At 41.0% G+C, this 19,199-nt stretch overlaps 1 protein-coding gene across 11 annotated transcripts in view; it reads right to left on the bottom strand.

The window, feature by feature from the left end:
• Nucleotides 1-19,199, bottom strand: part of ARVCF (ARVCF delta catenin family member) — a 290,531-nt gene that overhangs the window by 150,804 nt on the left and 120,528 nt on the right. For 3 of the 11 annotated variants that reach the window (XM_080373940.1, XM_080373941.1, XM_080373943.1), the window contains exon 1: nt 5,768-14,767. The exons of the other annotated variants lie outside the window; for them this stretch is intronic. In XM_080373940.1, the coding sequence (XP_080230066.1) occupies nt 5,768-5,788 (21 nt within the window). In that variant the 5' untranslated portion in view covers nt 5,789-14,767. Of the gene's footprint in view, nt 1-5,767; nt 14,768-19,199 lie in introns of those variants that run through there. 11 annotated transcript variants of the gene reach the window in all.

Genomic DNA, 19,199 nt, shown 5'->3' with positions numbered 1-19,199 from the left:
TCTGGTTTCATTTCAGGCTTTCAGGAACACCTCTTTCTCTGAACATTACAGTAGACTGGCTTTGAAAATTATACTAAAAATAAAAGTTCAGAGCTGTGCCAAGTTATTTAGCGTGCAGAGGCAGAAATTCCAAAGCTCAAAAATTCTCCAGGTTTACTTAGAACAGTTTTCACTTTATTTTGTGAACGTCAAAGAGAAGTGTTGTGATGCTAAGGATAGATGTGTGGGATTAGCCAAAAGGGAAAACTCAGGCATTTCAATTTCCTGCTGTAAGCAGGTGTGGGCTTGACTCATCAAAGAGGCAGAGAACGCCACTGAATGTAATGAATTTTCATATTACTGCAGTATACAGGGAGCACTGAGTCCGCGGAATCATCACCCCTGAGTGAGACAGAAGAGATCTTGCCCACACATTTGTAGATATAAAAAAAACATGATTCCCCAGAAAAAGTTAGATTTTAGCCCCTGCATACTCATCAAGCTTCTCTCAGGTACAGTTACAGTTGTTCAGTACTTAGGCATGCAGACAAATGAGTAAAAAAATAATCCCAAAGCCTGGCTGCAACCTCATGAGATACATGAGACACAAAGGACACCACGAAATTTAAAACTATCAAAGTTTGAGGTTCAGTTTTCCCTTTATCCAAGTATTTGAAATAGGCTCTCTCTAGTCTCAGGATTTCAGGAACTGCATTCACATTTAAACTTCTCCTCTTGCTATTTATTCCATGGATGGGACACAGGGACGAATCATCAGCCCCTCCTCATTCTTAAAAGAAAAAACAAAATCAAAGAAAACCTTTTAACAAACTCCTATGTTCCATTTCTCACCAGAAACAAAAGCTTTGAACATAAACTAAGCATCATCTCTGCCATCCTATCCTTATGACTATTAGAGCTACTGCAATACTAATTTCCTTCTCTTACCTCCTGTAGTATAAAGTCTGTGCAATGCTATGAAAAATACACAGGCTAGTATGAAGTAACAAGGAAGACTCCCATTAACAAAATTACCTTGGAAGGCAGAGTTAAGCAGAAAAAAGTTTCCATCTGCTATGAACCTGCATATGCATCCCTAAATTTTTCTGCCATTTCTCCCACAAAGTCATTGCTGGGCACAGCAGAGCTTTGCTGAGTAACATCAGTCGCATTGAAGATGCTACTGAAACAATAGTAGTTTTCAAAAACGTGAAGAACAGGGTCTTTTTTATGCTCTGCTCCATCCTCGGGAAGATCTGAGCAAGCCAAATGTATATGGAGCTCCCAGGCCAAGTCATTTGAGACAGGAAAACCCTGTAGTGTCTTGTTTCACTAGCAAGAGTAGTTACATCAGATGCTATGCACATGCTTCTGCACCCCCAGGAGGAAGGTACAGCTCTTCCAAGGGCCTCATTCTTGTTCAAGATGCCACTCCTCTTCTCCTAAAGCATGTAAGCCTTGCTTCAGTTTTTAAGCTGGATCTGTTCACTGGTCTTGCCCACAGAATGGCCCTGAAAATGTGTGTTTGCACAAGCAAGAGGGCAACTGTTGCATAAGTTGGCAAAGCAACAGCCAGCAGCAGAAAAAGATAGGACCTTCTTAACCCAGTGAAGCTGAAGCTCCCATCTCACACAGCCATACCCACAAATATTTCCAGGAAGGAGAACAAGCAGTGGTGCAGTCTGATATTTTAGTTTCCTTAATTAATCTGCATTATCTTAGAAATATTAATTCTGTGTCTCAGAGTGGTATCTTAGGGGTGAGGCGAGGAAGTAACACTTCCTTAAATTAGCATTGGCACTTCAAAAGTTTCAGGGTGGGAAGAAGCAGTAAGAGAAATAAGTTACGCTATGTTCCCTACACCTTTATGGCATACTGCAAATGAAACAGGAGCTTTTTAGAAGTTTCCCTGCATATGTTTGCACAATTTTGCTATCACAGAAGAAATTAACTCAGAGCAACTGAGTAACAGTTGAATGTCCCCCTGTGATGCAGAAATAAGTAAAGCCACACTGAGAACATGTCATAATCCTCACAGAGAAATGCCCTATTATTTAACACCCAAATACAGACATACAACTTTCACCCAGTGGCCTTGACCTGACTCCTACCAAAGTCGGTATCAAAACCTTAATTTAATGGCAGAAGCGAACCCCTCAGAGAAGAGCGTTTTGAGATTAAATGTTTGTGAACAGCTGTCTTAGAGATGTCCAGCCTGTGTAGTTTCAAATGCAACTGCTGAACATGCTCCCCCCCCATTTTATCTTCCATAATGTGTATTTCTATGTTATGAAAGATGTTGAGCATACATACTTTTTTTCTTAAAAAAAAACACAAAGAAGATACCCTCTATTTTTAGCAACTGCAGTGTAACTTAAGCAAAAAATGCAGACAGCCTGATTCTCCCTGTACACCAGCTCACCTCACAACCTTTGGGACAGGTGGCTGAGCAACAGGGCCTTGGGAAGTGCAACTGCTGGAATGCTTTGTTTGGTATGCCTGTCCCTGTTACAAAGCTGTATACAAGCAGGCAGACACACAAGATGGACATTACAAACCCTCATACTCCAACAGCACACAACAGCACTTCCAGGAGAACACAGTTCTTGCAACAACATTTTCAGAAACAGAACACCTGCATTCTCCCAACCTACATATTGTGTCCTGCTGCAGCTCCAGATCATCCCAAAGACGGTAAAGACCTCACTGTGCAAGCCCCTGTATCAAGAGGTAAAAGCAGATCCAGAGACACCTCAGTTTTGAAGTTCAGCACCTGAGTTAGGCAGTATGCCTAAAAAGTTAGTGTATCCACCCTCCCGTGGGGAACTACTGCCTCTGTGGCAGGAGCTAGCAGAAGGGAACGTGTGCCTCCACTCAGTTGCTCCAAGATGTAGTTCAACATCTCAGTAACTGAGTCCCGAAACACATTCTCTTTGCCCAGCTCTGCTACAGAGGTCCCAACTGCTGGCAAGGGCTTTACTTTGGGGAGCAGGGAGATTGCTGCACCTCTTTAAGACTACAGAGCATGTCAGACCTTTTTCAGGTCTATTATATATGAGAATCCATGGGTGAACCTGATCCACGTTACAAGTTAAGCTCCCTTCTTACTTGCTTTTTCTAGTATAACTTGCCCAACCATTTGGCAAATGATGACGCTTTTGCATGCTGCACCTCCATGAACATTTCTTCCACAAGATTACCATCGCTAGTACAGACTCATGTCAGGTATGTCACTAATACATTAACTACTTTTTCATCTTGCCAGATCTAAGATTTCATACTCTCTCACATCAGTATCATCCTCTAGCAAAATGCTTCAGGGACAAAGTGCTGAGGAAGGGCAGCCCTACTGAGTTCAGTGCCTGAATCTGGAACGTTAGCCAAGTATTTTCTGAAGCAGGAGTAACACAGAGCTGAAGAGCTTTTGGCAAAAGTCACTTTAAGGGACTCCTTTCTCCTTCACAACTTCATGGCCCTGAGGCAAGCCAGTGCTTAGCACTTCAGATCCAGATCAAAGCTGTATGTCATATGACCAAATGTATTTTAACAGTTCCAGACTTCAAGATCCTTCTGAATTTCATGAACTCAATACTTTCCCTCTGGCCGCTGCAGAAAGGCAGACTGCAGATGACTGCTGAAGTTTGTGCTGAGTTTTATCCCTCAGCAGGACGGGGAATGCCAAGGGAGAACACCAAGCAGGTGACACCTGGTTTTTCAGCATTTGTTTCTTCTACCAGTGCTCGCAGGTACAACACTGCTTTTGTGGCCCAGAACTTCAGAAAGCGCAACTATTCCCAGCAGAAGCAAAAAGCATAGTTGTAAGTTACTCTTGGTGATTCTTAATTATTTCACAACCGTCTTTATCTAAACACATTAGGTCTTTAGTTAATGTGGCAGAAGTCTGTTCTAGTATCTCTCCCATTTTTGTCTGTATGGATTGTGTAGGCTTGCCATTCACCTCAAAGTCATTTAGCCATTTGGCTTAGTTTTACTTGTGATAATTAAAGCTAAAAGATTACTTTCTAGAGGCCCTATAAATGCACAATAAATTTCTCTGACAGCTCACAGTTTAAAACTACTGTCTTTCATTAAGCAACGCATTCTCTAATACATTGCTGCAGCATCAGACTGATCATTTACTTTGCAAAAAGACCTCAGAATGAATCAAGCCCTTCCTCCATTAAGAAAGATAAAATAATATATCTCTGTCTGATCTTCAACTATGACACGCAGCTTGAAAGTTATATCCATAAGGGGTTTTTGTTTTGATATGGAAGAAGAATTTACAAGTTAACTGAAATGCATGACCTAAAGTGATGAACTATAATCTTCCACTCTCACTCAAGTTTTTTCCTCCTATCAAAATAGAAAACCCTGAAAACAAGAACACAGCCCTACTGCACAGGTCAAGAGACATCAAACGCACCTTCTTTACAGTTAGCATTCTGCTCCTTACCTCCAGGTTTTTTTCTTTGTATTGAAAAAAACAAAAACCAAAATCCCTATAGATAGACAGATGCTAACTACATCTATCTAAAAATCAACATATATCTACCTAAAAATCGACAACCTATTGCATGCAACTTGACACGTACAGCAACTCCTCGTGAGGAAGTACAAACAGGACCACATACACAAAGAAAATCCCTTCCTCTCTAAGAAGTCCACAGGTAGCATGACACACGGAGAATCACTCAAACAAAACCAGGATTCAGTCACCTCTAGCAGGCAGGGAGTGATTGCAGAGGCTGCCTACAGACAAAGAAATGATCACTCAAGGGCCCAGCTGAAAGGGCTACTTTCCCCTCAAGGGAACCAACATCCTATTTGCATCAAGAAATGATTCAGCCTTCTGTTACCGAGCTGGAGAAGTAGAACACAGCATGATCACACCAAACTGAAGCACCTCTAATGATTCCTGTGCACTGAACCTAAACAAATTCATAGATGTATTCTCAGTAATGCATTATTGCTGCATTTTCTTATCCTAAAATACTGTGTTTTAAGTTAAAAAGGCACAGAAGAAAAAGAAGGGTTAAGAAAAAGATAACCCCTCATCCTAGTTTGAGGAGCAGCTCTACCCTGCCATCACCTGAATTTGTAGGGTTTCCTGAGGCTTACAAGGTAGATGAAGGAGGTTAACAAGATAAGCACCTATACATTACAGGACTCTATATGATCTCTATTTATTTAAATCTAGTCTGCAACAGCTTTACTCTGCAAAGCCCAATGACACTCCAAGGTAAAGAATAATATTCAAAATCTTTTCCCACAGAGCTACAAGTCTATTACAGTTACTCAGGTGACAGCCAAGAGGGCTCTTAGTTTAAGATAACATTTTGAGGGCAAAACCGAAGTTATTTCTTTGGTATGTTCAACAACAAAACCAAAGAGAAAGCAACAGAACGCTGTATGGGAAAAGCAAACATTTAACGAACACACAATAGCAAAGCTTTCTTCTTTAAAAGCACTATTTCTAGCAGTTCATGTCAGAGAGTTCCTTAGATTTATTGAACAGGACGAGAAGGTCAAAGAAAACAATGGCTTGCTTTTTCGGGTGTTTCACCAGTTAGTGCACCAGAGACAAAAGCAAAACCTCTCTCGAACACTCTGTTAGAAAGAGCAGCTCAGCTTTTGCTCTTACTTCTTCGCTAAAAAATGAGAACACAAGTAAACAGCCCCTTCCACCGGCCGAGAGCCACCTCCTTCGCCCAGAAGCGGAGCCGGGCACACGCGGCCGCACACACCGCCGGAGCCCGAGGGGAAAGGACGCAAGTTTCGCACTAACCTGTTTGAGTTCCGCAGGCATTTATGCCCGGTGCCGGCTGCGCGGTCCCTAGCAGGGCACACCTCCAGCTTCCTGCAGACCCTCCGCGGACCTTCTCCTCTGACAGCCGCCAGAGCCCTGTTCCTCGGGCAAGCCCGCTCCTTTTGTAGCCCGCCCAGCAGCCTCGCCGCTGAGTCCCTCGGCAGCCTCCCCACGGACAGAGCCCATCCAGGGCTGGCACACCACCGACCGCGCCGCTCCCCTGGCACAAAACAGAACGCCAAGCCAACCCCCAGCACGGCCGGCGGCTGCCTCCCGCCAGGGCCGAGCCCTTCACATGGCTGGCCCCGGCGGCTCCGTCCCGGGGGGCGGCACTGACGGGCAGCCGCAGCCGTCGCGGGCTGGGGCGCGGCCACGCCCGGCGCGCCGGGGAGCGGGGGGCGCCCGGCGGCCGCCCGGCGGGGGAGGCGGAAGAAGCGGGGCCGCCTCTGCCGGGCCCCCGGCACCGGCCCGCCCGGAGCCCCCCGGGGTTTCCCCGCGTCCCTGCCCGCCCCCCGCCCTGCTCCCGCCGGGCTGCGAAGACAAAGAGGAAAAATGTCACCGAGCGAAACGACTGTTACCGGCGACTCTACACCCGCGAACCTACTGCTGGGAGGGGACGACGGGGGGGGGACAGAGAGGCCCCCAGATGCCGTCTGCACCCCCAGCGCGGCTGCCTCGCGAATTACAGGAAGGTCTAACAAGACAGCACAAGAAAGGAAATCCTCTCGCTTGCTTACTTTTTGCACTTGGAGATTAATACATCCTTAACGCACCAAACACCAGCGAAAGATAATCTTCCACCACAGCCTCCTCCCTTTTCCACCTTACACAGATGCAGAGAGGCTTACAGCACAAAGTACAACTGGCCTCATTTTTTAAGAGTTCACCTGCCCACAAGCCTGCCCGCATTCATTAAATGATTGTCTTGATAAATTACTCATCGCCAAAATGAATGCCAGATGTGCTGTACCTTGCAGTCACCACATTCTGCAACAACACCTGGGACCTCACAGTGTGATACAGCACAGCTTTCACGTCCATTTATTGCTAGTAAACTGGAAGTACCCAGCCTTCAATATTCCATCTTCCAGCAGGCAGCCAGGCTGCAAGCCTCCATGAAATTGCTGGGAAGGAGGAGAGCCTCCCATACTTCTTACTTGAAGATCTGATCCTTCTTGATGCCTTTTCCAAGAAATTGCAGAAAGGGTAGGTATTAATAAATAGATTAAGGCATCAAGTCTGAAGAGACCTAGGTAGGTAGGTGTAACCCAATCTTGCCAGCACCTGAAGTCTTCCCCCCCCCCCCCCCGCCCCGACCACCCGGGGCAGGTGGGCATGCCTCCCCAGCCCAGGACCAAAGCCTTGCCTCCAGCCGTACACAGTCAGCCAGGCCTGAGGGGCAGCCGGCTCCATCCTCCCCAGCACTAAATGACCAGCACCACTTGCAGTCACTGGCCGAGGGGTAAGGGTTGCTTTTCCTCTTCCATACGTGGGTCCTGCGGTGAACCAAAGTAATAAATAAAACCACCCCTGAAACAGCTGGTGGCTGGACAATGGTAATTAGGGAGTGAAAGCTACTGCCTCAAATTACAGAGACTACCTCTGGAAAACAGGGCTAGTCAGAGACAGCAAGACCAGCCATAAAGCAAAAAGGAAGGTACATTACAATTTAATCTTCTTCAGTTATCAGAATAGGTGCCTTTGTACAAAGTGTCTTTTCTTCCCAGCTTCATGTTCCCTGAAAATACTAAAATGTGCCTCCAGTATCAGTGTAATTAACATGTTAATTAACATCCTACCAGATCAACATGAAAAGGTGGCATCTCCTATACTGACATTTAAGACCAGAAGGAAGGTTTCAGACCTATTTAATCCTAAATTCAGCTTTCCTGTTACTGCCAGTGTCAGCATTCCAGCCAAACATTAGAGCTAAGGTTTTGATTTTCGGGGCAGAGAACAGGGCAGAACTGCGTTACCCAACTCCAATCCTAATTTGTTTAAAAATAAATGCCATAAAGGTTGACAAGGGCAATAGTAGATGTTCCACAAGGTTTAGCTGAAGCAAAGTTATTTGCTTCACTGGAGGGAAAGAATATGCTCTATCTACAGCGGAATGATTCAGAGGCAACTGGTAGTGGCCATTAATAAAATACTTGAAGGCTAAAGCAAAAGGGACACATTTTGCATGAGTCTCTCGGACTTTTGTACAGCACTCTCCCCCCCTGGCCCCTTCTCCTTGTCCAACTTTTCTTCGTTAACAAACGAAAATAGCTCAACTTTTGTTGAGGCCATGCTGGCATAGAAAGTACCATTCAGTTTAAGCATGCACATGGATATGTGCCAGACCTTTATACACTGTCAAAGAAAAAAACATTATAAAGTCTGTATCTATAGGGCACTGAAGCAGCTACTCTTGCATGCAAAACGATGAAACTGAAAACCTTCCTGGATGGACTTGCCAATTCTTACTCACATAAGAACTCTCTCATGTTGTAAACCCACAGGTATTTGTCCAAGCTATGCAACATTAGCATTGCTGAATGTTGAAGTCCCACCTTCTGGAGTTAGGTTGTTATTTAAAAACATAATTTTCCATTCAAAACTATAAGAGATGTTTGTAGGCTTTCTGCTTGTAAAGTAAATTTTGAAAATGTTTTGACTCAAAGCCAATGCTTTTTTTATAATTATTTTTTTAAAAAGGCAAAATACATCTCAAGCCCTCTTATTCCTTAGCTGCTTGCAATATTTTACCAGCTCATATAATTCTGAATGCTGGGACTTGGCAGTGCTGAAGTAAAAGAACTAATTACCTAAATAAGAGTAATGGATTAGATCCCTAACATTGTACTGAACTTCCAAATTCTGGCAACAAACACTCTATCCATTAGTATCAGACTGCTGACTACATCACAACCTCCCCCCCGCCCCCCTTTTTTTAAATGAACCTTAATTTCTTAATCTGTCACATTTTTCCCAGCTGTAAAAGTAGGGTGAAAACCTTTCTTCTGAGAAATTAAAATCTTATAAATAAGAAAGGGTTTAATTCTCTGCAAGACAGAGTAGTATAGTATCTGGGCCAAGCTCCCTTTTTTTTTATTTTCTCCCATTACCTTTAAAAAATTCTCCATCACTAGTGCTGCACTACAGATTGATCTGCTCTCAGAGGCAGTAAAAATGAAATGGTTTACAGCTCTGCCTGGAAACATAACATATGGCTTCAGTGATATGTAACTTCCATAAACCCAACAGAGCAAGAAGGCACAAGATGAATCAAAAATCCCAGCTAACCATATAGGCAAAACACCACAACCATCCATGGCAACTCTCTGAATTAGATAGCCTACGTTCATATAGGTACTTCCACGCTGAGGGTATTTTGTTGCCGTTCTGTGTATTTCAAGCAGCAAATGTACTCGGTGAGAGGACTAAAGAACATGATGTGTCAGTGTGCCCTACTGTAACGATTCTAATACAGACAAATGAAAACAGACATTGTATCTCCAAGATACATTTTGAAATTGGTTTTCCTGTTACCATTTCCATAATTTTTAAATATATTTGAAAAGTTATGTAAACCCTTTCAAAGCATCCATACTCACTCCAAAATGGCTGTGTGACTCTAGTAGGACAAATCCACCAGGATACTTCTAACACTTCCATCAACGTAGTTTTGACAATGTTTTTGCTTTCATACTGCAAGGTTAGAAATGGAGATGAAGCCAGACTGCCTCAATCAGGGACTACTTGTGTATAAATGGAGGATGATTTTATGTGTCACCCTTCTTTAAGAATCCAGTATTAAAGAAGATGTCTAAAGGATCACAAGACTGAAGAACCACATGGCAAAGAGGAAGCAGACACACCTTCTGCAGAGGGACACCATTAGGTATTTCAGTAAGTTCAGGGGTTTTTCATTTGTATACAAACACAGCTTCAATCTTGCTACCTTTAATATCAGTCAACTCCATTTCATCCAAGTTGTCATATGACAGGATGAGAACAAGGACAGCCTGGTGACAGCACTGCTTACATTAGAAATAAAGGACAGAGGAAGCTACATGTCACTGCATATAGGTCGCAGTTGAATAAATGACCTATGTTTCTTCCCAGCAGCTTGATTTAGTAAGAATCAACTAATTTTACAGGAATAACCCCAGAAAAACCTCCTCCAGTTGAAGAAAAAAAATTAAAAAAATACCATTACTTTTATAACAGAATGACAACAGCAAGGAAAACAAATCAAATTTATGGTTGGTACTGTGACCATAATTTCATGCTGTAGTTATTGGAAAGGAAAACAAAGACACTCAAATGCAGGAAAGACATATGCAGTATTAACCATTTTTCATTTCTTCGATTTGGTTTTAGTTTTTGGATTTTCCACATGATTTGTGCTGTATTTGAAGCTGCACATCACAATCACTTGCTCAGAAGATACCAGCTTAACATGTCATTCTCTCACCCAGAGGGCAAAAATGTGGTTTGCCATTACACACTGGATTGATAACCGTCTGTACAATCAACTGATTTTTATGGTAATTACTAACCTCCTCAAACCAAAACCTGAAGCTGTTTTGGATTTTCTTCTGAAGAGATAATTAAGGTCTCTGTATGAAATTTTATTGCAGAGCAAGTTTCTTGAATTTGAAATACATATGAAAATAGGACTGCAAAAAGTAAGAAGAGCTAATCGAGATGGGTTAGAAACATGGAGACTATGGTTCTTTTCAACTTTTAACTGCAGTATTCTAAAAACACTCTGCCAGAAGCTCAAGATACATTTTAGATTAAGTCCCTAAAATGAACTCTGGCAGTATTCTACAGCATTTCCCAGTCACCACAACTATGGTTAAAAAAATATTCTCTTCAGCTAGTAATTTGGTAGCTTAAAAAGGAAAGCAGTTTTGGTTGGTTTTTGGTTTGTTGTTTTTTGATGATTTTTTTTAAAGATATATTTAAATAGTGTTTAAACTGTGCCATTTATTTAAATCAAAGCTTTAATTATAGTTGGCACACAGCCTCAGGCTGTCCATGGTCCTCTTTGGCCATTCTGTTCTCAGTCACACCAATGACTTCAGTGAATTACGACAGATTTGTGACAAAGCAAGCGAGAGCATAATTTGAACCATTAACAAGATGGCCTAAACTAGCGAAAGGCTCAGTAATTTGTTAATGTCATCATAACCCAGCATTCATTTGGGGCTCTTTCAGCATTAGTTTGCAAGAGTTTACAGATACTGCAGACAGCTGAAATGCAATTGTGGAAAATTGTTGGTTTTAAAAGCCAAGTTGAACCTTTCAGGTCCAAAGCTCAGAGGGCTCAGGGGAAGCGGAAATTGCCTGTTTGCCAGTTTTAAAGTTTCTGCAAAACATTCTTGTGGCCACATGTGGATCTGCAAGAGTAGAGGCTTACGAAGACAGACCGACTCCTGTGCAATGCCCTGTTGGGATAAAGGTCTGCTTTGCTTGTACACATACGGATCAAGGCCTGTATTAGTAACAAAATCTTTTCATAAAAATGAGAGATACAGTGCAAAAAGGTTTTGTGAAGGTTTTAAATCTTTCTTCCTCAACATCCCAGCTGAACTAGTACAGTAGTATGCTTGGGAACTAAAATATAAGAGAAAAAAAATATCTTAAAAAAACAGTACAATAAATCATGTTCTGCTGTCTCAGCTGAGAAATAAACAAGCAGCAGAACATGAAAAATAAATCACAACTTTAAAATGTAAGATGTTTTCATGTTAATTATCAAGAAGCAAATGTAGTAAAAGCGACTAGAAATGTGTTTTTACAAAAGTCCTGTTAAACCTGATACTACTCTTTAATGTTTACATTTGAATGTTCCTGTTTTAAGACATTTTTAATAATTACTTGCAGGTACCTGATCTTGCAACACTCAGAGACATCATGCAAAGAACCACCTAGATGCCAGTTTACATAATAAGGTACATGCAGCAAGCAGAATTTATTTTTTATGTGTTTTTCTTATATGTACTTCTGGAAGAAAACACAGTTCTGTTAGTAAAGCAATGTAAAATCATAGAAAATTATGAAACTGAATTTGTCATTCAAATGAAATAATTTAAACTTGACACAGTTCCAGGCCAGAAAGGTTAACAGCTGTGGAAGATCATTCTTTCACAAATCTTGGTGAACAAAATAAGAAAATCCTTGCCTTTCAGTTGCTTCCAAAACCTCACTTAATAAAAATTCACATGAAACAAAAGAAGTTGAGACTTTCAAGGCAAGTGAAACTGCAAAAATATTTCTGAGATGCTTAGGGTAAATGTGGTCACTGCTTTGCACTATTATAATCATTAGCATAAACCAGTTGCTGTCCTGCTGACAAACATTAGATGGCACTTTGGAATTTAGCAGTTCCCATATAAAGTTGCAGAGCACATACTTAAGAGATGAAGTGTGAGACATGAAAGTGAGGTACTGTTGATGTTAGAAAAAGTGAGATTTCTGCAAAGGCATGCATCTTTGAGCTAGAAGATGTATTTTTCAACCTACACATGAAAAACTATAAAATAGCATATATTTAAATTCTGAAAAAACAGAACATTGTGTTGGAAAGAATTCTTTCCTTACCAGACAGAGGATCAGTTCCTCAGTTCCCTTTTTAAAAGTAGGTCCCAAAGGATTCATTAAAAATTTTTAAAAATAAAGTTGCTGACAAAGATTTATACAACACTTCTCACATAACACATCAGATTTTGAGTAGATTCTGCTGCATGCCAGCAGATCTGAGCCCCAAATAACTAGTAACTGAGGTTTAGGTACTTTGCTTATCAAATAAATCCCTCTGGAAAGCACTTCACAGCTTTTGATGCAGCTGGTCAAATCTGAGCTGTTGCTTAAATAGATGCTAATACTTCCATTCACTTTTGTATCCATGTTTTTACCATCTAAGGCCTTAAATGAAGACTGAAGAACAATCACAGGGGAGAAGCTATGACAAGGAATAGAAGAACCAGGAAATGTAAATTCTTGCAGGAATATGACTTGAGCCATCTTTCAGAGGCTCTTATATGATATATACCATGATGCCTGTTGCACGAGCTCTCTTTTTTTGTTAACCCTGTGCTATTGCATTCCTTCTGTAATACAGGAAGCAAGTTCTACGATTTCTTTCGGAATTTGGGTAATCCCAGCAGAAAGGCAAACAGCAGGAGCTCCCTGAGCTCACAGTGGTGCAGCATGCCACACTGTCACTTTGGAAAGTCTCTATTTGAAACACATGCAGTAATTCCAAGGGAGTTACTGCTTTGGCTGAATTCCTGTAAGGTGCAGGCTGGCTTAGCAACACTGTCTTAAGCCATCTGCAGTGCTCTGGCCTGGAGTCACACCAGTTCCTTGCTTCCAGCTTCCGCTGTTGCTGAGCTATCAGCAAAAGAACCCAGCTCTCACAGTAAACCAGGAGTTGATGCTTTCACAGATGTGAGACAATGTCCATAAAAAAAGGTGGCAAAAGCTCCAATCTCCAAGCCAAACAACTATTATCATCTCCAGCACAGAGGAAGCCAGGGATGGGATCATACCTCATGCATGGGGAACAAGTTTCCCTGAAAAGTAGCTAAGTAACAGTTTCTGATCCAGTTCCCAACTGTGCTGGGATTCACAGGTACTGCAAATCTCTCTCAGCTCACACCGATTTCTGATCTAAGAACCCACTCTCCCATGGGAATCATATTCCCAGATCTTCTCCCCCCCCCCCCCCCCCCCGCACTGCCTTCCCCTCCCCAGAACCTTTGAATAGTTGCACATACGAAGAAGCTGAAACCTGACCCAGGTCATTCCTAGAAATTCAGTAAGACTACTCATACATACTGAATTTACAGGATCAGGCTGATGGCATAGCTAGTGCATGCATAACTGCACAGGGACCTGAAGGCCAAAAGAACGCAAGAGCTGAATTACTGAGGGGGAGCTGCGAGCAGGGACACCAGCAGCTGGCTAGAAAACAGGCATGGTATGACTGACACCAAACCATACCATACCCCTGAATCAGAACTGACATTTCTATGGCTTCAACTGGTTTTATAAAGGAATTAGGACTATCCCTACAAATCATTTCAACATTCTGCCATCTACTCAGTACTAGCAGAAGCAGAACATGCATGGGTTAACTACTGATGAGGTTTTTTCTGGGTAGTTGGCACTGTACTAGGAAATAGTACTATAACAGGGGAGAGCTGTCATGAACCCACAGCACTGCTGTCTGTACCTGACCTTACCTGTAAGGCAAAAAAAAAGAAAAAGGTCATTTTCCATGCTGTCAGTCCCTTAATAGGAGCACAAATATGCTATATAACAACAGAAGCCAAAAGGCACTACAAACTAGAACTAATTGCGTACAACTTTTCATGCAAAGTATATGAGATGGAAAGGAGAAAAAAAGGTAAGCCGATGACTCAGTGCAGCTCAGAACCCACTTTTGCTTTTTCTCTGCATATGTACAAACATACATACACTACTAATGCACCCACGTTCTTACTATCAAAGCAGTGGAAGCAGTTTCTACATTCTACACAGTCTGCACTATGTTAGTGTGGAGCAGAGACTCTTAAATAAAAAGTAATGAAATACAGACAGAAGAGTTATTGTTGCCCAAACTCTAACTCAGAAAGGTTAACTTGATGTTTTTTTCTTAGAAAAGCAATCTGAGGTAATCTTCCTGTATTTTTTTTAAGTTCTCACCATGTGTTCTGGTGTGCTTTAGAGTTCACCTTTCACTTGAAACTGACCCTCAATTCAAAAAATGTCATTTTTGGCGTAAGTCACAGGTACCTCTCAGATTAACATAAAGACTGAAGAATACTGGTGCTTAATTAGGGCTACAAAATATCTGCCTAAAAAATAATAACAAAGGAAAATATGTTTGTTAATTTTTAAACAGGTGTCATTTCTCTGGAGCATAAATTGAAATAGTTATGATCCAAATCGTTATTCAAAATATTCTGTAGGTTTTTTCCATAACAGTTATAATCATATTTGCAAAGTGAAGAAGAAACAAATTTTATTAACTTGGTTGACTACTTTCAAGTAGTCTTGACTAATTTCAAGATGGCGTTTTGGGGTGTTATTTGTTGGGAGGGGGTTTGTGGGTCTGTTTTGGTGAGGCTGTTAATAGAAAAAAACCCAACTCCACAGAACAGTATGTGATTTAAGTTTCTTCATTCCCACTTACCTCTCTGCCTTCCTTTCAGCTCTATTTTGTTAATAACTTGCTTAAACACAAAGTTAGGGAACATTTGCACCAAAACTATGTATCAAGTTATGAAAAAGCATGGTTGACATATGTCAGACCTGGAAAATCATATGAAAAAAGCTCTTACCAGTTACAGAGATAGGACACTAATTAAACATGACAGAGAATTTTGAGTCTGTCTTTATGACCATACCTCTTAACAAATGAATAATTATGGTGGCAGTAAAAAAAGACTGACTCAAAAACCTCGTCACGTAAATTATTTGGTTTTTCCTGACTTGTATTTAAGCTATTTTTTATTGTGTGTATTTCCTTAGTTCAGAAGCAAGAGCTTTTGCATTGTTCTAACTTTACCACTTTTGGGGTGCCCATGCATAAAGGGGAACAATCCGTTAAGAGGACTTACACAAGATGTATCTGTAACAGTGTAATTCACCATACCTGGCATCACCCTAATTCTATTCTTTCAGTTTAAAGAACAGTGAGAAAAAAAATCCAAACCTGTACTGAAACAGTTAAGCTAGTACAAAATGACTGTAAAGCAGGCTTCAGTGAATAATTAGTAAGCCTTTATAAATGGAATAATCACAAGCCCTATTTCAGAGAAGTCTGTCTCAGTCATGTCTAAAGGACCGAATTATTGTGCACAGTATTACAAAAGGTACAAACAAGCTCAGTTCTGCCTCCAACACCATATTCATGCTGTGTTAACTACTGCCATTGCACAATCACGCACAAGCCAGCCAGGGCTGGCTTTACAAGTGACAAGTGAGAAGCCTGTACAATAATGTCTATTATGAGCTGTAATAGCTACATAAATACGAGATATTAAGCTGTATTCATCTGTATCACATCATGCTAATTCAGCTTGGTTTGATTATTAGAAATTTCAGCCCATATAATGCATTTGCACACTTTACCATTAGGAATCTCAGCAAGCCTGATTCTCACATGGTGTGAAAAAGCAAAACAGATTGACAGGATGAAACCTTTGAAGCTGCTGGCCTAATGCTGAGTCAAAAATTCATCAGTGAAGCTGGCTGGATTGAAGTTTTAAGTCAAAACAGGATCAAAACCTTGTATTTTGCTTTTGAAAACAAAATAAGCTATTTTATCGCTCCTTTTAGGGGATGAAACCAGTAACTAAAACTGATTAAGTTGCAATCATAGATCTCTTGGCACATGTTGACTGACAGACTGCTAGAAAGCATACCATAAACACTACAGCCGTCATTCAATCAGTATTTACTCCTCAGCAGCCTTTACCAATTCTGTGGTATCAGGATGAAAACAGAGCTTCCTTCTTACATGAACTACTGTTTGATGTGTATATGTATGATATTTTTGTATTCCATATGTATATGTATGATGTTGTTATATTCCATAAAGTACAGCAGAATTCTATAATACTTGCAATAAGACCACCAATTTAACGGCACTAGGTTTTAAACAAAAATATCATTCTAAGACAAAAATGTTACACCTGAGTGCATTTATGCTGATGAGCTTTTTTAATAACAGGCTTTGGAAAAACCAAGTGGGAATATTTATATTATACTAACACATATGCAAACACAGTCTCCACTTTGGGTTTAATCTATTCCAGAACCTCCTTAGCCAAATGTACCAGATGATATATCTAAGAAAAATGCAAATACAAAACCACCCCAACAAACCCACCACAGGGAACCTAAATGAATGGAAACAACAGTCAAATTAAATAAATTTTTAATTATTAGATGATTTTGTCAATACAAAGACTTCTCAGATTAACTTATGTTACGTCCTACAGGTATGACTCAACATGATAAGACTCTGCACCAGCATGCAAAGGGCTGATTTCTGTTATTTACATCGTGTGAGGTTTGGCAGCTCCCACAGCTTTCCCACCTGTAAGAAGGGGGATAACACCTGCCTTTTTTATAACACGAACCCCTCTTAAAGCCCTACAGGTCACTGCAAAATCACTGAAGTCAAAGCACTGTTACAGTGTATTTGTTGGCAAAAGAGGTTTATTGAATGCTGTACTTGATTTTGGTTATGAAACACTAACAGGAATGGAAATTGTCAAGGTGTACCGATAGGGAAACAATCTCTGAATGCAAACCTTGTTGTTCAGCTCCCCAGCTGATCAGACTTGACAGAGCTTCTCTGAAACCCATGGAGCCATGCCAATTTAAACCAGCTCAGCATAGAGCCTTCTGTTTGATAAGTTTCACATGTCTGATGTTTTAATAAAAGTAAAAAAAAATTCTTTATTATTAAGAAGTTATGCTCTGAATGGTTAGCTATCCAGTGACAATATTGCAGCTTTGTGCATTCAGCCCACCATAGTATGTGCCCTATACATGCACTTTCATATCTCCTCCCTGTCCAACTTCAGTTCCCACTGTGAAAAGCAGCAGAAGGCTGATTTGAAAATAAGTGAAATAGAACCAGGTAGATTAAATAGCCCACACATGAAAATTACTAAGATTTATCACACTTGTAAAAAGCACTATCAAACAGATACTTTAACATATAGAAGACACACTATATGTGAGGTACTACTCACCAAGAAGCTTACTGGACTATGTCTGCATTGGTAAATTGATAAAAATGCGAAGACTGCCAAGACTCCCATGACTTGGGATATTATAGCAACCAAAAAAAAGGTTGGGTTTGTTTGGTTTTTTTTACGTTCTTCACTGCAAAAATTAGAGACACAAACACAAACACACACTAAGAGACAGCTCTGCTCTTTTTAGTACAACCAGATTTTCACTTTCAGAAACAAATAGCAATGGCCAGCCATGTGGCTCCTACCACTCAAAGACAGAATAGGAAATAAGAGTCAAGAACATCCTTAAAAACTGGAAGGAGATTTTTATTAACTGGATAAAAGCTCTGTGATTAAAATTTCATTAAGTGGTGCATTTTTCACAGTAATGCAATGGTTTACATCGAGTAACTAATGACCTTTTTGTCCAGACGGTTCTTAGACTGGAAGAGCACATTATTTGGCCACTTCAAAATCCACAGTAATGCATGTACAACGTTGCACATCTTCCAAAAGTTCAGGAGTTGAAATACCCTAATTCAAGTCACTGGCTGTACACTTGGCAACATCAACATCAGCTTTAAAGACTGGGGACGCTACATAGGGCAGAAGTTCCATTTACCCACTTGTTCAACAGCATTAACCACACACAGCACTTTTATCCCTCTTCACCAGAAAGCGTGCTGGTTGAAGCTAGCTATCCACATGGCAGTAGCTGATTATTGCCTCTTGCAGGAAGGAGAGATGGGTACAAAACCTCTGCACAGCCTGAAGGCTTGGCAGGCACTGACTTCTACAGTGGGCTATGGAAACACAAATGCTTTGGCCACTACCTAATAACAGACTCTAATATTAATGGGAGACATTTCAGCACCATTTAGGACCTCTTATTGTGAGGACAGTATCTGCCAGAAATCTCACCTCTGGGAAAAATTCCCATGAAAGAATAATCTCAGCTATTTCTAATTAATATCTAATTAAAAATACATTAATGATTTGTTTAGACTGTCCAAGTAATCAACTTCTCCCATGAGAAACAACTTTAAGATAGTTTTTAGAAAAATCCTACATACTTTCTTCATGTAAAATTAAGAATCACCAATTCAGAGAATGGTTGGGGTTGGAAGGGACCTCTGGGGACCACCCAGCCCAGCGCCCTGCTAGAGCAGGGTCTCCTACAGCAGGCAGCACAGTCTCGCTCCAGGCAGGTTTGAATGGCTCCAGAGGAGACGCCACAGCCTCTCTGGGCAGCCTGTGCCAGGGCTCTGTCACCCTCAAGGTAAAGTCGTCCATGTACATGTTTTGGGGCACTTGCAGCACATCCCTGACTTTATTTGCAGATCTGATATTTCTTGTCAGGGGCCAAAAACCATGATGCCATATACACTCCCAGCAAATGTCAACAAGCACACCACAGTTCACATGTTCCATTCAAGTATTCTGAATTCATGCTGACCAGTAAGTGAAGGAAGTAGCTAAATGGGCTGCCTAGGACAAGGAGGTATTGTTATGGAATGAGTTTGAAGCTAGTATTAAAACAAAAAACAAGAGAGAGACCAGCAAAAAAATCTGGAATGAATTATTAGAATTGTTATTTGCAGAAGACCTTGATTTCGTTTTTTGAGGACTTCAGAAAACTGTTATGCTTCTGGCAC

This window comes from Falco punctatus (assembly GCF_963210335.1).
Source record: "Falco punctatus genome assembly, chromosome: 1".
Lineage (NCBI taxonomy): Eukaryota > Metazoa > Chordata > Aves > Falconiformes > Falconidae > Falco > Falco punctatus.
Note: the sequence above shows the minus strand (reverse complement) of the source record. Positions and strands in the feature narration are given on the sequence as shown.